We start from the raw sequence: 21,320 nt of genomic DNA, 5'->3' as shown, positions 1-21,320 counted from the left end.
TTGGTATGAGAGAGTGGTGAGCCTTTCTCAGAAAGGCCCTTGGGAGGGATGATGAAACTTTTTCCTTAAAATGGTGACTGTCACTTAAGATGGGTGTCCAGATGCTAAGCAAGGACCTTATAGTGGTACCTGGGTGGAACTCTCTTGTCCCAAGCTACCCTGAAGTTCTCGCTTCAGGGTAGCTTGGGACAAAGGGTACCACGTTACTCTTACAAACAACCTGCTCCCTCCCTCCCTCCCTCACTCTGTAAGGTGCTTTCTTTCCTAATAAACTTTGCTATTACCTTTACCACTTTTCATGTCTTGCCTGAAATTTTCTCCTGCAAGAACACAAGAGTCAAGAAATACACCTTAATCCTGAACCACCACCATTAATTTATCTACCTATATCCTTTCCTTTTAAAAATCATGAATGATGTTATCTCATGAGAGTTCTTTTGTGTCTTACTTTTTTTTCCCTTAAGAATAGATTGATTTTTACCCTGCCTACTTCCAAAAAAGGACTGAATTAGCTTAAATAAAATCACAGGCACAAGACCTAAAATTGTTAACTATGACTCAAGGACAGAAACCAATAAATACAGGAGCCAAGGGAGAAACTATATTCAGAAATTATAGCTAACAATTTAATTGAATATAATACAAAATTAATAAGGTTTTTTAAAAATAGACTCCTAAGTAACCAATGGCCAGAAGTTATTTTTGAAGGGAAAAAATTAATTTTACCTAAGAAGAGACACAGTAATGAAAAGAAAAACAGTCTAGAGCTTAAAAAGATAGTGAACTGTTCTTGCTTTTTTAAAATTAGAGCTTTATAGTTATATGTCTCTTGTTGCTTTACAGTCTCATCCATGTCAGAGTTTTAGCAAAAAGATGCAGAAGAGTTGCCATCAATCCTCAGGCCTTTCTCTAAATAATGAAACTGCAACAATCCAAGATAGGGGATAATTTTAGAGTATATTTTATTGGTTTTTATAAATTCACATGAATAAACAGGAAAGAGGAAACTTCAGACAAAACAGTGATGTCCCACTGCAAAGAACTGATCCAAAAAGACCTGGGAAAATCACTATCTCACCATCCTGTGGGTTCCTCTAGTGACGTTATCCATCTCATCTCTCCAGGTTGTACAAAACAGCAGACTAAAGAATAATAATCCTTATAAATCTTTCCTTAAAGTGTGGCTGCACTGAGTCAGATCCTATCAGTATGAAGGATGGGGACCATGCAAATAAAGAAAACAATTTTAATTCACCCACACTACCAGCGACTGGCTTTCAATCTTCCTCTCTCTTCCATTGCCCGTCACCTTCCTGGGTAATGTGTACACAAAGTGAATGATCCAGAAATTTTATATCATTTGGTGACCTTCTTCACTCTGATGACCATCATCTCTAATATTTGAACTCCGAAATTCTCTCCCTTCTGTTACACCTCTTTCCACTTTCCTTCTGCCTCAAATTTTCTGAATCTGTTTTTTCCTTCAACTATACTGTCACAGTTCACCTCCATTTTCCCAGTCTATCAGTCCTCTTCAGACAGATTCCACTTGAGTCCTTACCCAGGCCATATCTCACTGACAATCACTTCACCCTCCTACACAGAGCACCCTGAATTCCTCCTCTCCTCCCGCATTGACCCTGTCCATACTTGGTTGCCAGTCTATGTCCCTAATAAACTCAGTGATGTCTCTGTTCCTCCTCCCTGACTCCTGAAAATTGCTGGAGAAAAGCCACTTGATATAAAAAGCAAGTCCCAAGAGTTTAGGACACACAGATTTCAGTCTGCATCTGACTCTTGCTATTTATTAGCCAGGAAAATTGGAACAAAATTATATAACCTCTCTGAACATGTTTCCTAATTTGTAAAATAGGGTATATCCTTTATAATATTTTCAGTTGTTATAGAAAGACCAAACAAAAGTAGCTTATTGTCTCCCAAAACAAGGCAGCTCAAGATTGGTTCTAGAGGTCTCTCTCTGTCACCAAGAACAGAAATAGTTTTCTTCTTATGTTCCTCATTCCTCGGTCCATTGATTTGGACCTTTGATTTGTTTCTTCATGATTTCAACATGGTGACTACAATTCCAGGCTTCACACATAGCCCTGAAGCATAGCTGAAAACTGCATTTCCCGCCCCATGCTTCTCTATCCTAGGGAAGAAAACCATTCTATTAGAATTCTTTGGCAAGGTTAGGTATCTACCCTTTAGCCATTCACTAGCAAAGGGAAATAGGATTGCCACAGTTGGCTTGTGACTAATCATAATTCACTCTCTGGGGCTAAGCAGGGTGCATCTTCCCTGAGCACACTTATCACTATACTCGAAAAAATCTGTCGAGTAGGCCAACACTTTCTGCCACGTGAGCAATAACACACACTCCAATGGGCAGTTATGAAGATTATATTGAATACATTTGCAAAGTTTACTTGGTGCTCCCTGGCACACAGTAGGCAGTGATTTTCAAATATGCTTACAAATTCTTTCATACTCTCTCCTTCAAACATGTACAGCTAGCCCTGCTAAGTGGCACATGCCTGTAATTCCAGTAACTCAGGAGGCTGAGGCAGGAGGATCACAAGTTTGAGACAAGCCTGGGCAATTCAGTAAGGCTGTCTCAAAATTTTAAAAAATGTAACAATCAAAAAAGTGTTGGAGATGTAGCTCAGTGGTACAGTGCCACTGGGTTCAGTCCCCACTACTGAAACAAAACACAAGGGTAAAGCTAATGCCCTTACCCTTGAATATGGGCCAAACTTAATGACTTACTTCTAACAAAACTAATTAGGCATATAATGGTGTGAGACCACCACCATCAGGTCATAAAAGATTTGAGCTTGTTTTCCTCTCCTAGATGGCCCACTCAGGAAAGAGAACAAACATGTTTTTGAAAAATCAGCCCCTACCTCAGAGCAAAGCCTGTCCAAGGAAGGGGGCGTGACCCTTGTCCTTGGAAAGACTCACAGAGCACTCCTAGGCACATACTCACCCTGCTGAGTTGTTTATCTACAAATAACAGGAGAGATCTGTGGCGCCAGGTGTCCCTGACTTAGTTAGGCTAGGTGGGGACCCATAGCAACCCCCTAGCAACCACCAATCAGCATGAGACAGGGAAAATACCTGGGATGCCAGATGACCCCTCAGTAGTTTATGGTGGTTGATAACATGTTGGGAAACCATGTAGTTCAGCATGTACTCCCCTCATGGCTTAAACCAATCAGTTCAAACGAATCCCCCTCTTGTACTAACCAATCACCCCTACCCAACTTGTTCCCACCAGTGAATGTGCTTATCATGTTTTAGAGTTGTTTTATGATTTTCCCGAGGTGTGTGATGATTTGCTAAGAGATGCTATGATGTAGGTGAAGTCCCTGCCTTCCCCAAAGAGTGTATAAAACTGCTGCAAACCCTGGGCTCGGGGCCTCTCAGCGTCACCAGTGGCTGTGTGCACAGAGGACCAGGCTAGCTCCAATAAACACCACTTTGCTGCTTACATCGATCTTGGTCTCTGGTGGTCTTTGGGGGGTCCCGAATTCAAACATAACAGTTTTAAGGACAGCCTTTGTAGGGGCCCACATAGGGGGAAATTAGGATTCCCACCAGCAACAAGCAACAACTTCCAAGCCAGGTGAGTGAGCTGTCACCTTGAAAGTGAATTCTCCAGCCCCACGAAACCCTTTACATGATTGATCTCCACGCAACATCTTGGCTGATCCTCATGAAAGATTCAAGTGAGAAGCTCTCAGTAAGGTCACTCCAGAATCCCCGGAAACTCTGAGGAAATATATATATATTTTTTTTAAGCCAACAAATTTTTGGGTAACTCTTTATACAGCAATAGATACAACAGATTTGATGCCAAATAGAGGGTTCTGCTACTTGAAAAAAAATTAATGTGGAAGGTTTGGAACTGAGAAGCTGTAAAAACTTGGAAGAATTAGTGAAAATGGGAAAGCCCTGAAGGGACTGTTTATGTCAGTCTTTGAGAAAACTGCCAGGAAAACCAGTAAAATTTTATAGCTTCCTCAGACAATCTGAGTAAAATGTGCCTTGATTTTCTTTAATAAATTCTAAGTCTAGGCAAATGCCTTAATGAGCCTTTCTGTACTGCAGAGGGTAGAAAGTATAAAACTACATTTCCCAGGCCCCTCCTGCAGGTACGATTTATATAAAAGATAGATTTCACCAATTAGATACACCCTCAGGAGAGGTGGGAGGCAGCAGTAAGTGAAGGTCATCTACCTAGGGCTATGACTCACTCTGCTAATAAGTCACATTGTGGAGATTTTAGGTTTTTCTGAATAACCATCTTCAGCATCTACCATAAGTATGGCCAGTCTTGTTTCAGTAAGTAGCACCATCTACTTTAGCCATCTTATTTTGAAGTAAATCCCAACAATGTCATTTTATGGACATGCTTCGGCATCTCCTTTTTTAAAAGTAAATTCTTTAAAAAATAGAAAACCACATCATCATTCCTAAAAAAATGGGGAAAAAAAGCAATAGTTCTTTAATATAATAAAGCATCCAGTCAATGTTCACATTGCCAATTATCTTTTATTGATACACAGGGGTTTTGGTTTTGGTTTTGCTGAGGCAATACCCAAATAAGATCCACAAATCGCAAATGGTTGATATGCTTCTCAAGTCTTAATGTGCGAGTTCTTCCTTCATCTGTGTGATTTTATTTTCTTCGCAATTGTTTTTGAAGAAAGCAAGTTGTCTAGTTTCCCAGTCTGTGACTGTATCCTGATGAGAGTGTTTGTCTGACATTTTCCGTACTTCTGTCTTCTGGAATTTCTACAAAGTGGTTGTTAATCTGGAGTCTTGATCAGATTTAATTCTCCAAGACAAAGGTGCATTATCTCTGAGAAGACTTGCATCTGTCTCTATCAGGCTGCTAATGGTGACACTATCAGGCTGGGACCCTCTTTTAATGCATTTCATGGCTTGCAGGGTTTTTTGGTCTCCCCTAGTGATATGACTTTAAGCTGTTAATCTGTGAGGACTAGTTATGTTACAACTTTTCAGGATCATTTTATTAATTTATTGGTCTCTTTGTTTATCTTCCTTGGAGTCTTCTGGGAACAGAAAGGAGGGCAAAATTATCTGATCCATCCCCATCACCACAAAGGCAAAGCCTTTTAGTGTACTAGCTTTGTGGGGTGTCTCTTACTAGTATCCAAGTTGCACAGCACCTTTAAGGGCTTTCACTTAGACTTCTCCCATAAGCCCCTACTAACTGGCCAACTATGAAATGTTTTTAGGGTGTTTTTAATTTCCCCCCAACTTTCTTAGTGGGAGGGTCAGCCTTAGTATGTAACTATGAAACACACATGAAATACACATATCCTATACTAAATTGAGACAACAGTGCCAGAAACACACTTTGACTTACATACCTCCTTCCAGGTTCAGCCTCTTATGTCACTTAGTTCCTTTCCTAAGAATCTAAGATCTATGACTAGATCAAGGCTATGATCCTCCCAAATAAAGTTCTCATGCTGTGAGCATGACCTGCCTCAAGTCATTAGATATTGCCAATGCTATTTTCCTTAGAGGGCATAATAATTTCACAAGTAAGGACAACGTTTTAGAACCTCGTTTTTAATAAAACTTCATTTATTCTACCACTAGTATAACAAAACACAACCTATAAGCCTAAGCCAGGTTTAAAATTATTTAGACATATTTTCATACCTTCTTGTTGAAAGAATATTTTCACCAAATGACTTTAAATCCACAGGAAAGAAAGCATATTCAGTTCTGCATTGTGAGACCTGTGGATAAGCATTCAACTTCATCACCCCATTTCTTTGTCCCGTTTTCACACCCTGCAGCCTCTTCTGCATATGACCAGAGATACAACTATTGATGGGTCACATACTCTGTCATTTCTCTACCCCAAAATGTAGTCAGTCCCAAAGTTGAGGAATTTGTTTACATTTTGACTTCACTAGTATTAAAATGCTAATATTTCATTAGTTTAATTCAAACTGAATAACCTCTAACAGAATAAGTCAAGATTAGCATGAAGAGTGCTCCAGAACCTACAAGTACCAAGATTATACCTTTAGTGATGCACAAAAGCCATGAACTTGAAGTGTTTAATCTTTTTCCTACAGAAAGTCATTTCAATACTTTAAGCAGGAGAAAAAAGTTCAGATTCACCACCTCCAAAAGAATTATTCCTCCTCACTTAGTGCATGACAGTTCTGACTCATAGACATAAATGTATTCAATTCTAGTCCATTTTACTAGCTTTAAATATCATGCACCAAGTACTAAGCTTTTGGACATAGTCACAATTAAAAGAGTTTTAAAGGAAAACAAGCCAATATGCAAATACATTTTCCAAGGAGTATCACCAGGAATAACTTAAAAGCCTCATCTAATTGCCACAATTAAATTATCACATCAAAGGTGAACCCACCTGCAATTAAGTCATCAACTGAAAGCCCATGTCATCTATCCCATTGTTTGCTAAGATTGTTTGAATATTTAAAGTTAAAACATATACAGCTGTGATTTCCTTGTCATTATTCCTCATATATGGAAGTCATCAACAAAGATCTATTGAAGAAATGCAACAAGAACTAATTTTCAGTCAAGCATGGTGGCACACACTTGTAATTCCAGTGACTCAGGAGGCTGAGGCAGGAGGATCACAAATTTAAGGCCACTCTCAGCAACTTACAGGGACCCTGTCTCAAAATAAAAAATAAAAAAAGGTGCCTACAGATATAGCTCAGTTGATAGAGTGCTTGCCCAGGGTTCAATCCCCAGCACCACAAAAAAAAAAAAAGAAGAAGAAGAAGAAGAAAGAAAAAAGGGGCTGGAGTTGTGGCTCAGTGTTAGAGCACTCAACTGGCACAAGTGAGACACTGGGTATGATCCTCAGCACCACATAAAAAAATAAATAAAGTAAATGTATGTCTCCATTTACAAGTAAAGAAAAAAAATATTAAAAACCAAACCCAAAAAACTAATTTTCACATTATTTGCATAACATGATAAAAAAAACTAATAAGGTAGACACTGTTATTCATTCTTCTTTTCCGTTTTCTTTCCTTCAAGGACGCCCGACATATAGCTGAACATGTGGCAGTTTGAAATAGACCATTTCCCAGCTTTCCTTGCAGCTAGATGTAACCACATCACTAACCTCCAGCCAACAGGATGGAAGTATAAGTGTCCTATGGCAGCTTCCAAAAATCTTTAAGACCACTGGTACTTTCTCTTTGCTCCCTCCTTCTTTGTCCATTCTTTAATAGAATATAGTTAGGATAGTTGGGGTTCAGTCACCATCCTGGCCTAGGAAAATGAGTGCCATATCCTGGCTATGGCAGCGTAGTGAGCTATAAGGGCCCTAGATCCCCAAACTTCATGGAAAAGAGCACTTCCATCAGTCCTTGGACCCTGGGATTTTCTATTAAGGGAGAAGTAAACCTTTCTTTTGCCATTGACATTGGGCTTTTCACAAAATACCAGCTTTCTTTGGATAAAGGAAGAAGGCAGTTTCATAAATGGCAGGTTTTTATAGACCTATACTGTGTAGCCACATCTCTCTCAGGAGGAGGTATTATATCTTTTGAAGTAATTATCCTAACACTTATGACAGATGCAGCTGCTCTATCCTAGGAATCAGAGAACTGAGGCTGGAGTTGTATCTCTGTCATTAACTGGCAAATCAGTTAACTTCTCTAATCCTATCTCTTTATCCATTAAATTGGGATAGCACCATCTATGTAATAAGATTCTCTTGAGATTTAAAATATAACATATGAAAGTGTTCCAGAGTATAAATCACTATACACATAACTGTTGGTGAGAATAATTGTAAGATTCCTGTGAAGAGAAGCTATCTTACACTATATTCTCAGTAATAAGTGCTCAATAAATATTTATTGAATAAATATTGTAAGTCCCTGTTAATGAGTAAATTATTCTGCTTTCCTGAAGTTCAAAAGTCCTTTCTGCTATTTAAAGTATTATTCGAGTTCCTAACAGACATAATTCTTCATTTGATGTCAATCAAAAGATACAAGGGTGTGAAGAAAAAAAGCCTTACCTAATCCATTTTTCTGGTTCAAAAGTGGATCCCTACTTATTATACCAAAATCAACTAGAAGAAAAACTGTGGTACAGAAATGAAACTTTTATGACCCTTTCCCCCTGAAATTACAAAGTTACACACAAAAATATTCTGTAATATTTAAGTTACTAAACCTACCACATCAAACGAAGGATTTCCTCACACTGGACTGTAGCTAAAGCATTTTATTAAATTAAGTGTGAAATTTGCAAATGGTTTCATAAGAAATTTTAAAAGCAAAGTTATAAACATTTTCAATAAAAAAGTACAGAGTTAACAGCAAAATTACATTTTCTTTATAGTACAAATAAAAACATTTTGTTTCTGATATACCATCTGAAGATCTTATATTCTCCAACTGATAGCTGCAATGTTATATTTTAAGGAAAAATCTCATGGTTAATTCAATCATTTATTAATAACAGGTTCATCATTTGGACCATAAAAGTCAATTGCTCAACTTTAAGGAAAATAATAAACCTTGTCATATTATAACATGAAGTTGCAAAAGGCTCTTCAGGACGCAGATGTGTCCTGGCCTTTTTTCTCTATTAAATTCTGTAAAGAGGCATTAAGTAATACTGTAAACTTGAATTACACTTCAAAAATAAGCACCATTAACATACATTCTACATAAACTTACTTTGCCTTTTAAATGACACTTTTTTGGCCACACAAACAATCTGTTCTTTACATGTAAATAAAAATAAGCAATATTTAATCACTACACAAAAATATCATCAAATTTCACCTCATTGCACAATGAAAAAGCATTGAGAAAAAGCACTGGAAAAAACACCACACATTATTTTTATCTTTTTTTTTTTATGCATTTTGCCATTTTCTTACATTGAGAGCAGTTAAAACATTGTCAGAGCAATTTCCTGAGTTTCAAAAGTTTCCAATTTCCAGCTCAGAACTAACTAACTAATCATGTTATTACATGTATCCTTTTCCTAAGCATACAAAAACACTTGAATTTAAAAAGAAAAAGGCTATAATAAAAAGACAGAAAACCATCCAAAAAAACTGTTTTTCCTTTCAAAATGTTATAATATGCAAAACATTTAGAGTCACAATATCTACTATATAATATGAACCATATTTAAAGGCCACAGAATTGCAGATAGTATTGAAATACTATTAGAAGAAACTTCAACTTGAAAATAACAGAGATATATGAACAGCCAGTAAGTGTATGAAAACATGCTTCTAATTTCTCACATTGGACAAAGGAGATAGACAGATTGCAAACACTGTTAAGAATCCCCTGGCCCAGAGGCATGCACTCTGTGGTTTCTACATTAGTTCTCTTTTTCTCTTTCCTCTGGAAGATACCAGTAAGAGAATACGAATGGATTTGATACTAAAACCTTCCAAACCACAGAAGTGCTATGCTTTTCAAATATTTTAAAGTTTACAAAGAGCTCTTCTAATATACCATCACATGAAAACTTCAATAATGCCCAAGCTATCTTCCCTTCTGGCATATAGGATTTGAAAATGGGCAAAAGAAGAGGGATCATAAATTTTCTTTCCCAAATTACGTGTTACTTAAACTATACTAGGTAGGAGGGCAGGAGGTAGTATAGGTTTAAACAACTTCATAAAAATATTTATGATGCACAAACTCTGCTTGCAAATTTATCAATGGTAATGAAGAAATATTACCAGATTTACCAAAATAAGACATAAAATTGAAGCTGATACAGTATAGAACATAGCTTCTTTCATTTAGGTTTTACTCATAGACTACCATAACTACTTTTGACTGCTCCCCTATTAACAATCATTATCATCATAATATTGAAGTAAATCTGGCCGAAGGGCTCAAAAGTGACATTTTTTTAACCAGGTGAGAAAATAGACACAAAAAGTGAGTATGCAACTGCATATACTCCAATACTCCACATTTTAGTGTTGTTTTTAATCTCTTTTAAATCATATTAATTTATACATAGGGATATTTTTATTTCATTAACAAGTATAATTTTATAATAAATTGTCAAAAGGAATTGCCTATTTTAATGTATACAACACTTCTAAACATTACAAAAGTGTGCAGTTTAGTTTATTGGCATGTTTTCCCATGAATTATTACAAATGTAAGAAAGTGAAAATACTTCACCAGTCATTAGCATTTCTAAATAATAAACATATATTCCTTTTTGTGGAAATAAATTCAAAGATAGGCTTTTTCTTTTAAAAGCATGCATGGACGATTTATGAAAACACATTTTTTGAGTGTTATTTTCATTAAAATGTTTGCTTATTTGGGAAATCATTCTGTATTTCCAGGATATTTTTGGTAACAATCCTATTATTCCTGTCCAAATGATTTTTTAAACTAAATAAAAAGCAACACAATTGTTTGCGAAAATTATATGTTGAAAGTATTCTATATATCAAAAATCAAATTTATTTTAGTAACTATCTCATACTAAAAAATTATACATTACCACACTAAACCTGTATAAAAAAATTATACTTTACATACTTACAGGACTTGTTAGCTAATGAAACAAGAGGAGTCAATGAAAGTTTCCGAAAGTTGGCTCTTTTTCAAAATAAACGTAAAAATCTTTTAAACTGGACAGATTCCTTTTATGATGATATTAAAAATGTCTTCTGATTTAAATTAACAGGATTGTGACCTACTAGTTTAGAAGTTACATGCCCCCAATATAAAATATAGTTCTTTAGTGCTGTCTTTGCTGCCACTCGGGCAAATGGTTGGTTCTGGGAGTCCTAGAAGGCAGTAACAAGTGGCAGACAGCCCACCATCTCACCTCTGAAGACCTTTCAGCCTATGGAAAGGATAAGACTGCAAGATAATCTCAGACCCAACTTTCCTCATAGAAAATGCATACACAGAAGAACAGAACAAAAGGAAAGAGATGAGTCACATACAAAGCAGAAAAAAGTATGACAACGAGTTCCCTTCTGCAGGACATGATAAAATGAAATGATTTTATGTATTTGGCTTCAAAAGCAAAAAGAATTCAAGTGTTGTTGTTAAATAGCCTTTCTTTCTTTACTAATATTAATACACACCTCTGAACTGGTTTGAACCAGTTCTCAAAGCACATTACCTCTCACAGAAGCCTTTAGGACTTTGCTAAATGTCAAACAACAATTAATACAAAGGTAGCATTTTCTCTTTGAGAAAGAATCAGAGCACTTCAGACTTTAAAATTGCAGCTGATAATTTTCTTAGACATTTTGTAATCCATAAAAATTCTCTTTAATATTTTTAACAGGTAACATTACTTGGAATTTGATTCAGTAAAAAAATTAAACTTCTCTTCAATTTTGAAAAACATTTTTTTTTCTTATAAGTGAACATTGTTTCTAATAAAACACACGTTTAAAGCAGAATTGATTGAATTATTTCAAATAAAACTAATTTTAACCTACAAACCTTCATACTTCTAAGTCAAGGACATTTATTTTACTTTAGCATGACTTTCAAGCACCCTGGTTTAATTTCAGAGAACCTGCAGAAATGAGAAAAGAGATGTTTTAAAGATAAAATTTTCAAATTGGCTAAGAAATGTATCTTTTTTAAGTATTTATGCTTAGTGATATTTACTATCAAAGTGCTCTCCTTTGTCTATGTTTATGTTTCTTTTAATCTATTATCAAAACAAATATAACCCTAAGGCTGCGGGTTACTCCTAACTCAATAGTCAACACAATTTAAGATTTTTTCAAAACCTCTCAAAAGCCTTCATGAATTTGGCCTTCATGAAGAAGAGTCTGCTATATGGAGGATAAGACGGAGTCTGCATTACACTGTTTTTGTGCATAAAGCATCAAGAAATCTCTGATAAAGCAGGGAAGTCTGATTCTGGCCATGCAATACTTTCAATTGTCTCATGGTAAAATTTCAAGGAACATTAGGCAATAAAACAGATCATTAATCTCAACATTTCTGGTCTAACTACTCCTTTGTAAAAATATCTGAAATGTCACTTGTTTTCATGCTCAGAAATAAAGCTACCCTTTTCTACACTGTAACCAAGAAACATTTTATTACATGCCATACACAAAATGGCAAAAATGAAATAAGTGGTTACCCTAACTAAAATTGGATGGGAGGCATGACTTAAGAGCATATATCCTCAGGAAATTTATCCATCAACAGATCTTTAATCTTGGACTTGGCATTTTCTGTTGTTGAATAATGGTCACAATAAAAAAGGACATTTTAATGTATGTCAGCAAAAATCATTAATGGAACTTATGAAGACATATAAATTCATATTAACTGGAGAGTTTCTGCTAAAAAGTTTCCACACTGTCAAATTAAACTACATTTTAGCAAAAGTCCAATTCCATTTAAAAATAATTTTTCTTTCAAAAGAATAATTTAACAGCAAAGCTTAATCTATGGTATGTATACATATAATCTAATTACATAATATATTATCAAAGGAACACAAATATATTTAATATATTCTATATTATTTTTTAGAATTTCAAAGTTATGATAAAGTTTTATCAGACGATTTCTGAAAATAAATATGACTTTTTAATTGCTGGTTTATCGCACCACATAAATGTAGCAGGGAAGTTACACCCAAGTATGAATCTAGGCCTAAACCATGAGGTTCAATTCAGTTAACTATTATGATAAACAGACTGAGCATACTGTTACTGTTTACCTAACTACATATGGGCAATTATCATTATTAATACCAGAAATCTGTACCCACCTGAAGCTATGGCTTGTGAGGTATTTAATGACAGCTGGTTTGATGCGAGCAACTCCTCCCTGGCTGTGGTTTCCTCTCCCAGTAATCACAGAAAGATAGGGCTTACCACCATTCTGTTTAAACTCTGTTACAACAGGAATTGGAACAGATAAAATCACTTCTTACATTCTCAACAGAAAACATGCCTTAACTACTCAAATGCATATGAAATGTTCATGATGATTTAGAGGCTCATTACCTCAGAAAGCCCCCAAATTAAAAATATGTTTTAAAACATACACTGCTGGGCTGGGGTTGTGGCTCAGTGGTACAGTGCTTGCCTAGCATGCATGAGGCACTGGGTTAGATTCTCAGCACCACATATAAATAAATAAAATAAAGGTCCATCAACACCAAAAAAATATATTAAAAAAAAAAATACATTGCCTCACAGCAATTTCTCCACCTGAAAAACTTAAGTGGAACTTCTCCTATGGGAAAGGAGGTTTCCATGCATTACTGCAAGTTCTCTCTGAAATGATGGTGACAGCAACAATATTAATTACATCTAACAATTACTATACACAGAGGGTTGGGCATGCTTTAAATGACTTATATTTTTGTCTGAATCACAGTTTTGCCAACAAATGACTGTATGACTGTGCACAAGTTACTTAGCTTCCCCTGTGTCTGTTTTCCTCATCAGGAAAATAAGATAACAGGATTACTTTATAGACTACCCCCCAGGAATAGCTATTAGCAAACTCACTAATTATACCATGAAGTGTAGTCCTACTGTTAAAGATGATTGTTAAGAAATTCTTCCTGATAGATAACAGTTAAAATACTGAATGAGCCTAAGATTTTTGAACAACTAAAGTTCCTGCTTTAGAAATGACCTTGGGAAAGCCAGTATATAAATCTTGAAGTTAATGACATCTGTAAAAGCACAAAAAACAAAACCTGCTCATGATACAAAGTTGATTTAATGAATTCAATAAATATCTTCGTTCATAAATAGCACAAGTTTTGCTCTTAGCATAAAATACATAGAAACATAACATAGCATTTCATCTTCTGCTCATTAAGTTGTCCTAATACACCAAGAAAACCCCATCATATGTTTTTTCAAGTTTTATCATCTCCAGAGCAATGTTAGGCTTAGGAAAAAAAGAATTTTGTATTTTATTTTTATTGATTGACTGATTGATACTGGGGATTGAACCCTGGGATGCTTTACTATTTAGTTACATTCCCATTCCTTCTTGTTATTTTATTTATTTATTTATTTATTTAGAGACAGGATCTTACTAAGTTGATGATGGTCTTGCAAAATTTCTGAGGCTAACCTTAAACTTTCGATCCTCCTGCCTCAGACTCCCAAGTCACTGGGATTACAGGTATCTGCCACTGCACCTGGCTAGGCTTAGAATTTTAAAAGAACACATTGCTCTTGCATTTTTAATTCCTTATATTTGCCTAAATTTCCCATTTCTACTCTAATCCATAGCCATTATTTCAAGCAATGTTGTTAAAACTCATCTCTTTCTGGGTGCTACCTATAGTTAGGTTTCCACTTTATAAAAAGGCTTTATACTACACACCTGTAAATAAGGGAACTGTTGTTTAGGTATGTTATACCCCAAAAGTTTACTTACCAAAAATACCTTAAATCTCTTAACTGACCATAATTCACTCTCACACACTCCTTCATTATTGTTCCCCTTATAGGTTAGGTCATTTATACCACCTCACCTTTCAAAGTTCACATGCTGCCCTGAAGGTATTGTCCAGTTGATTCACATGCCTCAAAGTGGGAGTTCAGAAGATATTTGCTTCATTAATTAATTAAAGCGTATGTTTAACTTCCCAAATTACAGGCTGTTCCTGCTATTTAACACTTTTGAAAAAACTCTTTAACTCACTTTTCAGCACATTCCAGACTATTTCAACTGCAAATATATCAGTATGTATCTCAAAAAAGCACTCTTTTAAAAAATGTCACTACAAGTCAGACACACTGGTTATGTGTCAGTAGTCATAGCTACTTAGAAAGCTGAGGAGGAGGATCACTTGAGCCCAGGAGTCACAGAACAGCCTGGGCAACAGTGAGCCCCCATCTCAAAAAAACAAAAAACAAAACAGCAACATCACCATCTTACAAAATTAATAACTCCTTAATATCATCAGTTTCTAAAAGTTTCTCTCCCAGTTATTTTTAAAATGTATTTTTAAAGTGATTTGTTTGAATCAGGATTTATTTTTTCCACATTTTTACTGGTGTATACATGATGATGGGACTTGATGATTTGTTGGTACATTTTCCTACATGCACACAATATAACAATATAATTTGGTCAATAAATTTCCCCAGCACTTCCTCCCACCCTCCAATCAGGATTGAATGGCTAGTATGTGTATATATGTACACGTATGCATACACATACACATGCATTTTGTTTTCAATACTGGGATTGAATTAGGAATACTCTATCCTGAGCTACATCCCCTCCCTTTTTTGTTTTGAGATAGGGTGTTACTAAGTTTCTCAGGTTGCCCTCAAACTTATAATCCTCCTGCCTTGACCTCCTGAAAAGCTAGGATTATAGGCAGATGCCACCATGCCCAACTTAGTGTTTGTTTATTTGTGGTCCTGGGGAATAAGGATTGGGCTCAGGTGGACACTGAGCTACATCCCAAGCCCTTTTATTTCTTATTTTGACACAGGGTCTCACTAAGCTGCCCAGGCTGGCCTCAAATTTGCAAACTTTCTACTTCAGCCTCCAGAGGGATTATGGGCCATGCACCAGCACTACTGGTCAGCTTGGTATATTTCTTAAGTAACTTTTAATCTAAAGGTTTTTCCCTCCTTTTGTGTTTTTCTTTAAAAAATATTGAGGAAAAAATGATTCATTTATCCTAGATTTTTGACAATCTGGATTTGCTGATGCATCCCCATTCGTGTTGTTTAACATGTTCCTCTATCCCGCATAAATCTCTACAATATGTAATCAGAGCTAAAGGCTTGATCAGCTTCTGGTTGGATTTGGGGGCAAAAATACTCTGTAGGTAGTGATGTGAACTTAAGTCACAAAACACAAGGCCCAGATGTCTCTATTTTTTTTTTTTTACAAATCTACAATTTTGACAATCCTTTTATGTTGTGACAAAAAGCAATGCAGGGCAGAGCAACAGTTTTTCCCCTGAAAACGCTTCTATTCAACAATACTACCATCTGGTGGTGATTTGCAGTAACTACAGGCTACTATAGGTCACCTCATAACAAGATGGGCTTTGGCTTCCAGAAAAAATTTGTATTTTAGCTATGAAGAGGTGTTACCATGGGCAAAGTATTTCTTTTTTCTTACAATTTTTTTAATTGAGATAAAATTCACATAACAAAATATCATTTTAAATGCATAATTCAGTGATTTTTAGTATATTTACATTTTACAACCAATCCCCCTAATTCCAGAACAGAGAACATTTATCATCTCCAAAAGAAATTCTGTGCCTATTAGCAGTCACCTCCAATCACACTCCTTTCCAGCCCCAGACACCATGAATCTATTTTCTGTCTTTATGGATTACCTATTAAGACATTTGAATAAATGGAATCATACAATTCCATTGTATGGATCTACTACATTTTGTTTGTGTATACACACACACAGATTATTCAATGATGTAAAAAGAAGGAAATGTTATCATTTTCAAATATGGATAAACCTAGAGTGCATTATATCAGTTAAAATAAGCCAAGCAGAGAAAGACAAATACTGTATAATTTCACTTATATATGGAATCTGAAAAGGAAAGTCCAGGAGAAGAGAGTAGTGGTAGCTGGGAGATATTGGTTAAGTGGTACAAACTTTCAATTTTAACAGTAAGTTCCAAGGAGCTTGTGTAACACTGGCAGCTATTACAAATATCACTGTATTATATACTTGAAATATGCTAGGTCTAGATCACAAGTATCCTCACCACACACACAGAGAGAAAAAAAGTGGTCACTCCAGGAGGTATTGGGTGTACTGACTTGACAATTCTGCAAAAATCTATCACCTTATTATTTTTATATTTTACTAAATATCAATTAAACAATTTATATCCTATAAATATCTATTGCTTAACAAACATCAACTGAACAAAAATATACAATATTACTGAAATGTCTCATTTATAAGTCACAAAAGATTCTCAGACTACACTACACCTCCCTTCAATAAATATAGCAAATAACCAAGACTGAGATATAAAGGGAAACAATGTGAAAAATGGTCATTCCAATGAGAACTGTCTACAAGAAGGCTCTATGGAAGAATGACGAATATAGCTATGCTAAGCCAACAAGACACTCATATACATATGGCACAGATATCCCCAGCCTGCATGTTCAGTTGCTCCTGAATTTGCAAGTTATATCAAAAGACAATTTCTATTCACAATAGAAAAATGGATCATCACCTCACTCCTACCTTCAGTTTTCTGCTGTAAAACTGTCATCAAATGTTCTATTGCTTCATCCACATGCAGCCCATGGAGGTCTAAGACATTCTGTGGCAGCAGGGAGGCATTAACTTTCTCAAAGATCTCCACAGCAGCAAGGTGGTTGGCTTCTTTCATTTTCTGCTCATGAAGACTGCCCTTTAATTGTCAACAAATCACCAATGGACATTTCAGATATTTTCTACTTAAATGAAGAGGAGACTAACATTTCCTCTGCTCTAAATAAAAGGCAGAACGATAAGCCTAAAATCTCAAATAATCCAACGGGCTAAAGTACAAGAACCACACCAAAATTTAAGTAAATTTCTGCAGATTAATAATGTAGTTTTAAAATATTGAATCATGGTTTCTACCAAATTTTTTGAACCAAAAATCATAAAAGAAGGAAACTAAACACTAGCCATCTCATGAAAGAGCCCACTCATTCAATATTGATAACAAGGTGTGCCCTTTGATAATCTTGGTTTCAGGGTCATTCCCTCTCATCATCCCACAATTACCTCCTACAGTCATCACCAGGGCCCTGTTATCAGGGCTCACAGAGCTATGCCAGCTTGACACCTTTCTGTGGTCAACCACAAAACAGCCATTGTGGAACCACAAAATGAAAAGTAAATCCAGAGGATTTCTTAAAATACCATGCAAAATGAGCCCCGGTGGAAATTTAATTTCCCTAAAAAATATTAATGTCATTTTCTTTTTCTGACCATAAAAGTGATACATTACTAGAGATTCAAATACAACAGAAAGCCCAATACCCACTAATTCCACTGAGATATATTCTGCTTCCTTTCCTCCAGAAAACTTACCCATTTAGAAGTGGCACTGAATGATGGAATCTAATCTTAAAGAAAATATGGACTGTCAGAATAATATGTAATTCACATAGGCTATAAATATGAAACAACTGAGTGGCTGGGGCTCAGTGGTAGCGCACTTGCCTGGCCATGTGTGAGGCACTGGGATCATTTCTCAGCACGACATATAAATAAATAAAATAAAGATTTATCAACAACTAAAAAAGTGTTTAAAAATATATAAAACATAGCATTCAAAGGAGATGAAATTCACACAACCTCATTTTGTTTACATGAGAATGCCTTATTGATATCATTTATATAATCTCCAAACCATGCTCCCTACCCAGTATAATATAATCACAACACAGTACAGGTGTTATCTGCTTTAAGATTATTTAGATACCACCATAACTGACAAAGAAATGAATTAAAATCAGTTTTCTACTTTACCTGCTGGGCATAAAAGGTGGCAACATTTTTCTTCCCCATTCGGTAAGCTTCCTTAGCTTTGCTATAGCATTCCATCCTCTTCTGCTGGTGCAGGAAAGCCTCTGCCCTGTAGTCATCATACTCAGGGTACTCGAAATCCTGGAAAGATGGTTCACTTGGGGTATCTTCAGTCTCCTTCAATTTCTTTGCCTATAAGATATTACATAGTAAGTAACATTCAAAGACAGTAAAAAACACATATCTTCAGAAAACACATACAAAACTTGGGCTCTCTCATTTATCATCTTTCTTCTCAAAAAACAGATTCTACCTTTTAAGTCAGGCATTTATTGACTATCAGTAACTTTTTCATGTCATTAATGTTACCCCCCCCCCTTTTTTTAACCATTCTTACCTCAGGAGGTGATGAAGAGTTCCCTAAAGTTATGAAAATATAATTAGGTCACATACAAGCCAAAAGACAGAATATGAGATATTGAAAGAATAAAACTCATTTATCCAATGGAGGAATTCCAAGTTCATTAAAGGTAGAAATGGCATATTTATCTTTTTAAAAATCCAACTGAGAACTGGTGGTATATCAGTGGTAGAGCACTTGCCTAACATGTACAAGGGCCCTGAGTTCAATCCCCAGCACTGCAGGGGGCGAATTGATACAATAAACTGAACAATCTTCTCTTTAAAACAGAAGAGCCAGTCGTGGTGGCCCATTCCTGTAATCCCAGCAACTAGGCAGTAGTATCAAAAGTTCAAAAGCCAGTCTCAGCAAAAAGCAAGATGCTAAGCAACTCAGTGAGACTCTGTCTCTAAATAAAAAATACAAAATAGGGCTGAGAATGTGGCTCAGTGGTCCATTGCCCCTAAGTTCAATGCCTAGTACCAAAAAAACAAAACTAAAAAAAGAGCTTGAGGAGTTATCATGGCTGGTAGTTAATAAAGATTGTAACTTTGTTCATGGGGCAGTTTCAACCAGCTAATTAGATGAGGTCAGCCACTAGCTACTGAGGTCAATTAGCTATTACTAGCTATTACTCAATTTCAAAGATCTTTTTAAAAAAATTATCATGTGATAATATTATCATATTAAAATTATCATGTGATAATAATAATGCATAAAACAGACCCTTAAAGGAAAAGTCACTGTACTGTAAAGATAATGAAAATTAACTATTATGTAAATTGCCTCAGTGCTCTCCACCAAAGAGGAAAATTACATTTTTAAAATAATATTGTCACATGGTGCATCCAAATATCTCTAGAATATCAAAAAACAGTGTTAAAAAATAAATAAAATACAGCCCAGGCATTGTGGTGCACATTTATAATCCCAGCTTCTTGGGAGGCTAAGGCAAGAGGATCATAAGTTCAAGGTCAGCCTGGGTTCAATGAAAAGAAAGAAAAATACAGTGATTTTTTTATATCCAATTTACCTCATTTATCTTCTTTTGGTGTTTGCAAAGAACTGCCTGCAAACAGCAATTTCGTCTCTCCTAGCTTATTATAGGGGAGGGAATTAATTAATACTACTTAAACTTACTTCCTTAAAAAGTAAAAGAATTCCAAGCAATAAGTGCCACACCAAGTAATTTAATAAACATTTATAGGCATTCAATACCAAAACCAAAACAAATTATAAATTTTAAATATCATAAACAAGTCATATTTTTTCTGATATCATGAACTGAAAGTAATAATGTAGGTTATTTGTTAAAATTTAAAAAGCTGGAAATTGTTATTTTGTTAGAAGTATTATCAAGAGATAAATTATAAAGTCATAAAACAATCCTTAATAACTTTGGCTTAAAATTTTTCTGTAATCTTTAATGTATAGTAAATATTATATAAAAATTATAATGTATTATATAATGTACATGTATCATACTAATTCATTAAAATTTTTTTTTCACATTTCTTGTCTGTGAACAGAGTTCAGAAGCCAAGAAAGACTAGAAAAAAACTGGTATAATATATACTAGTAGATGATTATATAATTTCTCCACTATTATATTTTAGCTTATTTGGACCCTAGAACTATAGAGGCTTGAAAGAATAATAACATTACCATGCTTCTAACTCATTACCAGACCTAAATCAATCAATTAATTTTTGCAACAAACACCCAACTTATTTTATGAAAAAACAATGCAAGGATGCCTCTTTTATAAAAATATTCACAGACCCTATCTTCTTATTCACTCTTGCTGGTGCTTAAGCACAGACCAGTTTATATTAAAGTTCAAATATTCTGAGTGCCTGGCTTACCTTCCTGATAAAATCAAAGACTTCAGGGAGGCAGTTTAATAAAAATACTTTCTACAGCCTGGTGCAGTAGTGCATGCCTGCAATCCCAGCGACCTGGGAGGCTGAGATAGGAAGATGGCAAGTTCAAAGCCAGCCTCAGCAAAGTCGAGGCACTAAGCAACTTGGTGAGACCCTGTCTCTAAATAAAACCAAAATAGGGTTGGGGATGTGGCTCAGTGGTTGAGTGTCCCTGAGTTCAGTCCTCAGTACCCCCCCAAAATAATACTTTCTACAGTGTTTGAAATTTGCACAATGCCTAACACTATGGACATCATAAGTCTCTTACAGCAAGGGTCTCTTTTTACTAAACAATGCAAATCATATTTGGTTCTCTAATAAGAGATCTTTCATTGCCTGTTTTCAAAGAAGAAAAAACAGTAAATGATAAAAGATACTTTCTCAGGTACTCTTTTAAAATGCAGCTGGCATTTATTTTTATATCCATTTCATACGAATGTGCTATATTAT

The 21,320-nt window shown here is 35.4% G+C and overlaps 1 protein-coding gene across 7 annotated transcripts in view; it reads right to left on the bottom strand.

Annotated features, from left to right (window-relative positions):
• Positions 1–4,537: 4,537 nt before the first annotated feature.
• N4bp2 (NEDD4 binding protein 2) overlaps positions 4,538–21,320 on the bottom strand; it is a 74,273-nt gene continuing 57,490 nt past the window's right edge. For 6 of the 7 annotated variants that reach the window (XM_071614229.1, XM_071614230.1, XM_071614231.1 and 3 more), the window contains 4 exons: positions 18,552–18,740; positions 17,271–17,439; positions 12,814–12,937; positions 4,538–11,592 (listed from right to left, as the gene is read on the bottom strand). In XM_071614229.1, the coding sequence (XP_071470330.1) occupies positions 11,547–11,592; positions 12,814–12,937; positions 17,271–17,439; positions 18,552–18,740 (528 nt within the window). In that variant the 3' untranslated portion in view covers positions 4,538–11,546. The remainder of the gene's footprint in view (positions 11,593–12,813; positions 12,938–17,270; positions 17,440–18,551; positions 18,741–21,320) is intronic. The other variant, XM_071614232.1, reaches the window with a different exon arrangement.

Source organism: Marmota flaviventris, chromosome 7 (genome assembly GCF_047511675.1).
Source record: "Marmota flaviventris isolate mMarFla1 chromosome 7, mMarFla1.hap1, whole genome shotgun sequence".
Classification (NCBI taxonomy): domain Eukaryota; kingdom Metazoa; phylum Chordata; class Mammalia; order Rodentia; family Sciuridae; genus Marmota; species Marmota flaviventris.
Note: the sequence above shows the minus strand (reverse complement) of the source record. Positions and strands in the feature narration are given on the sequence as shown.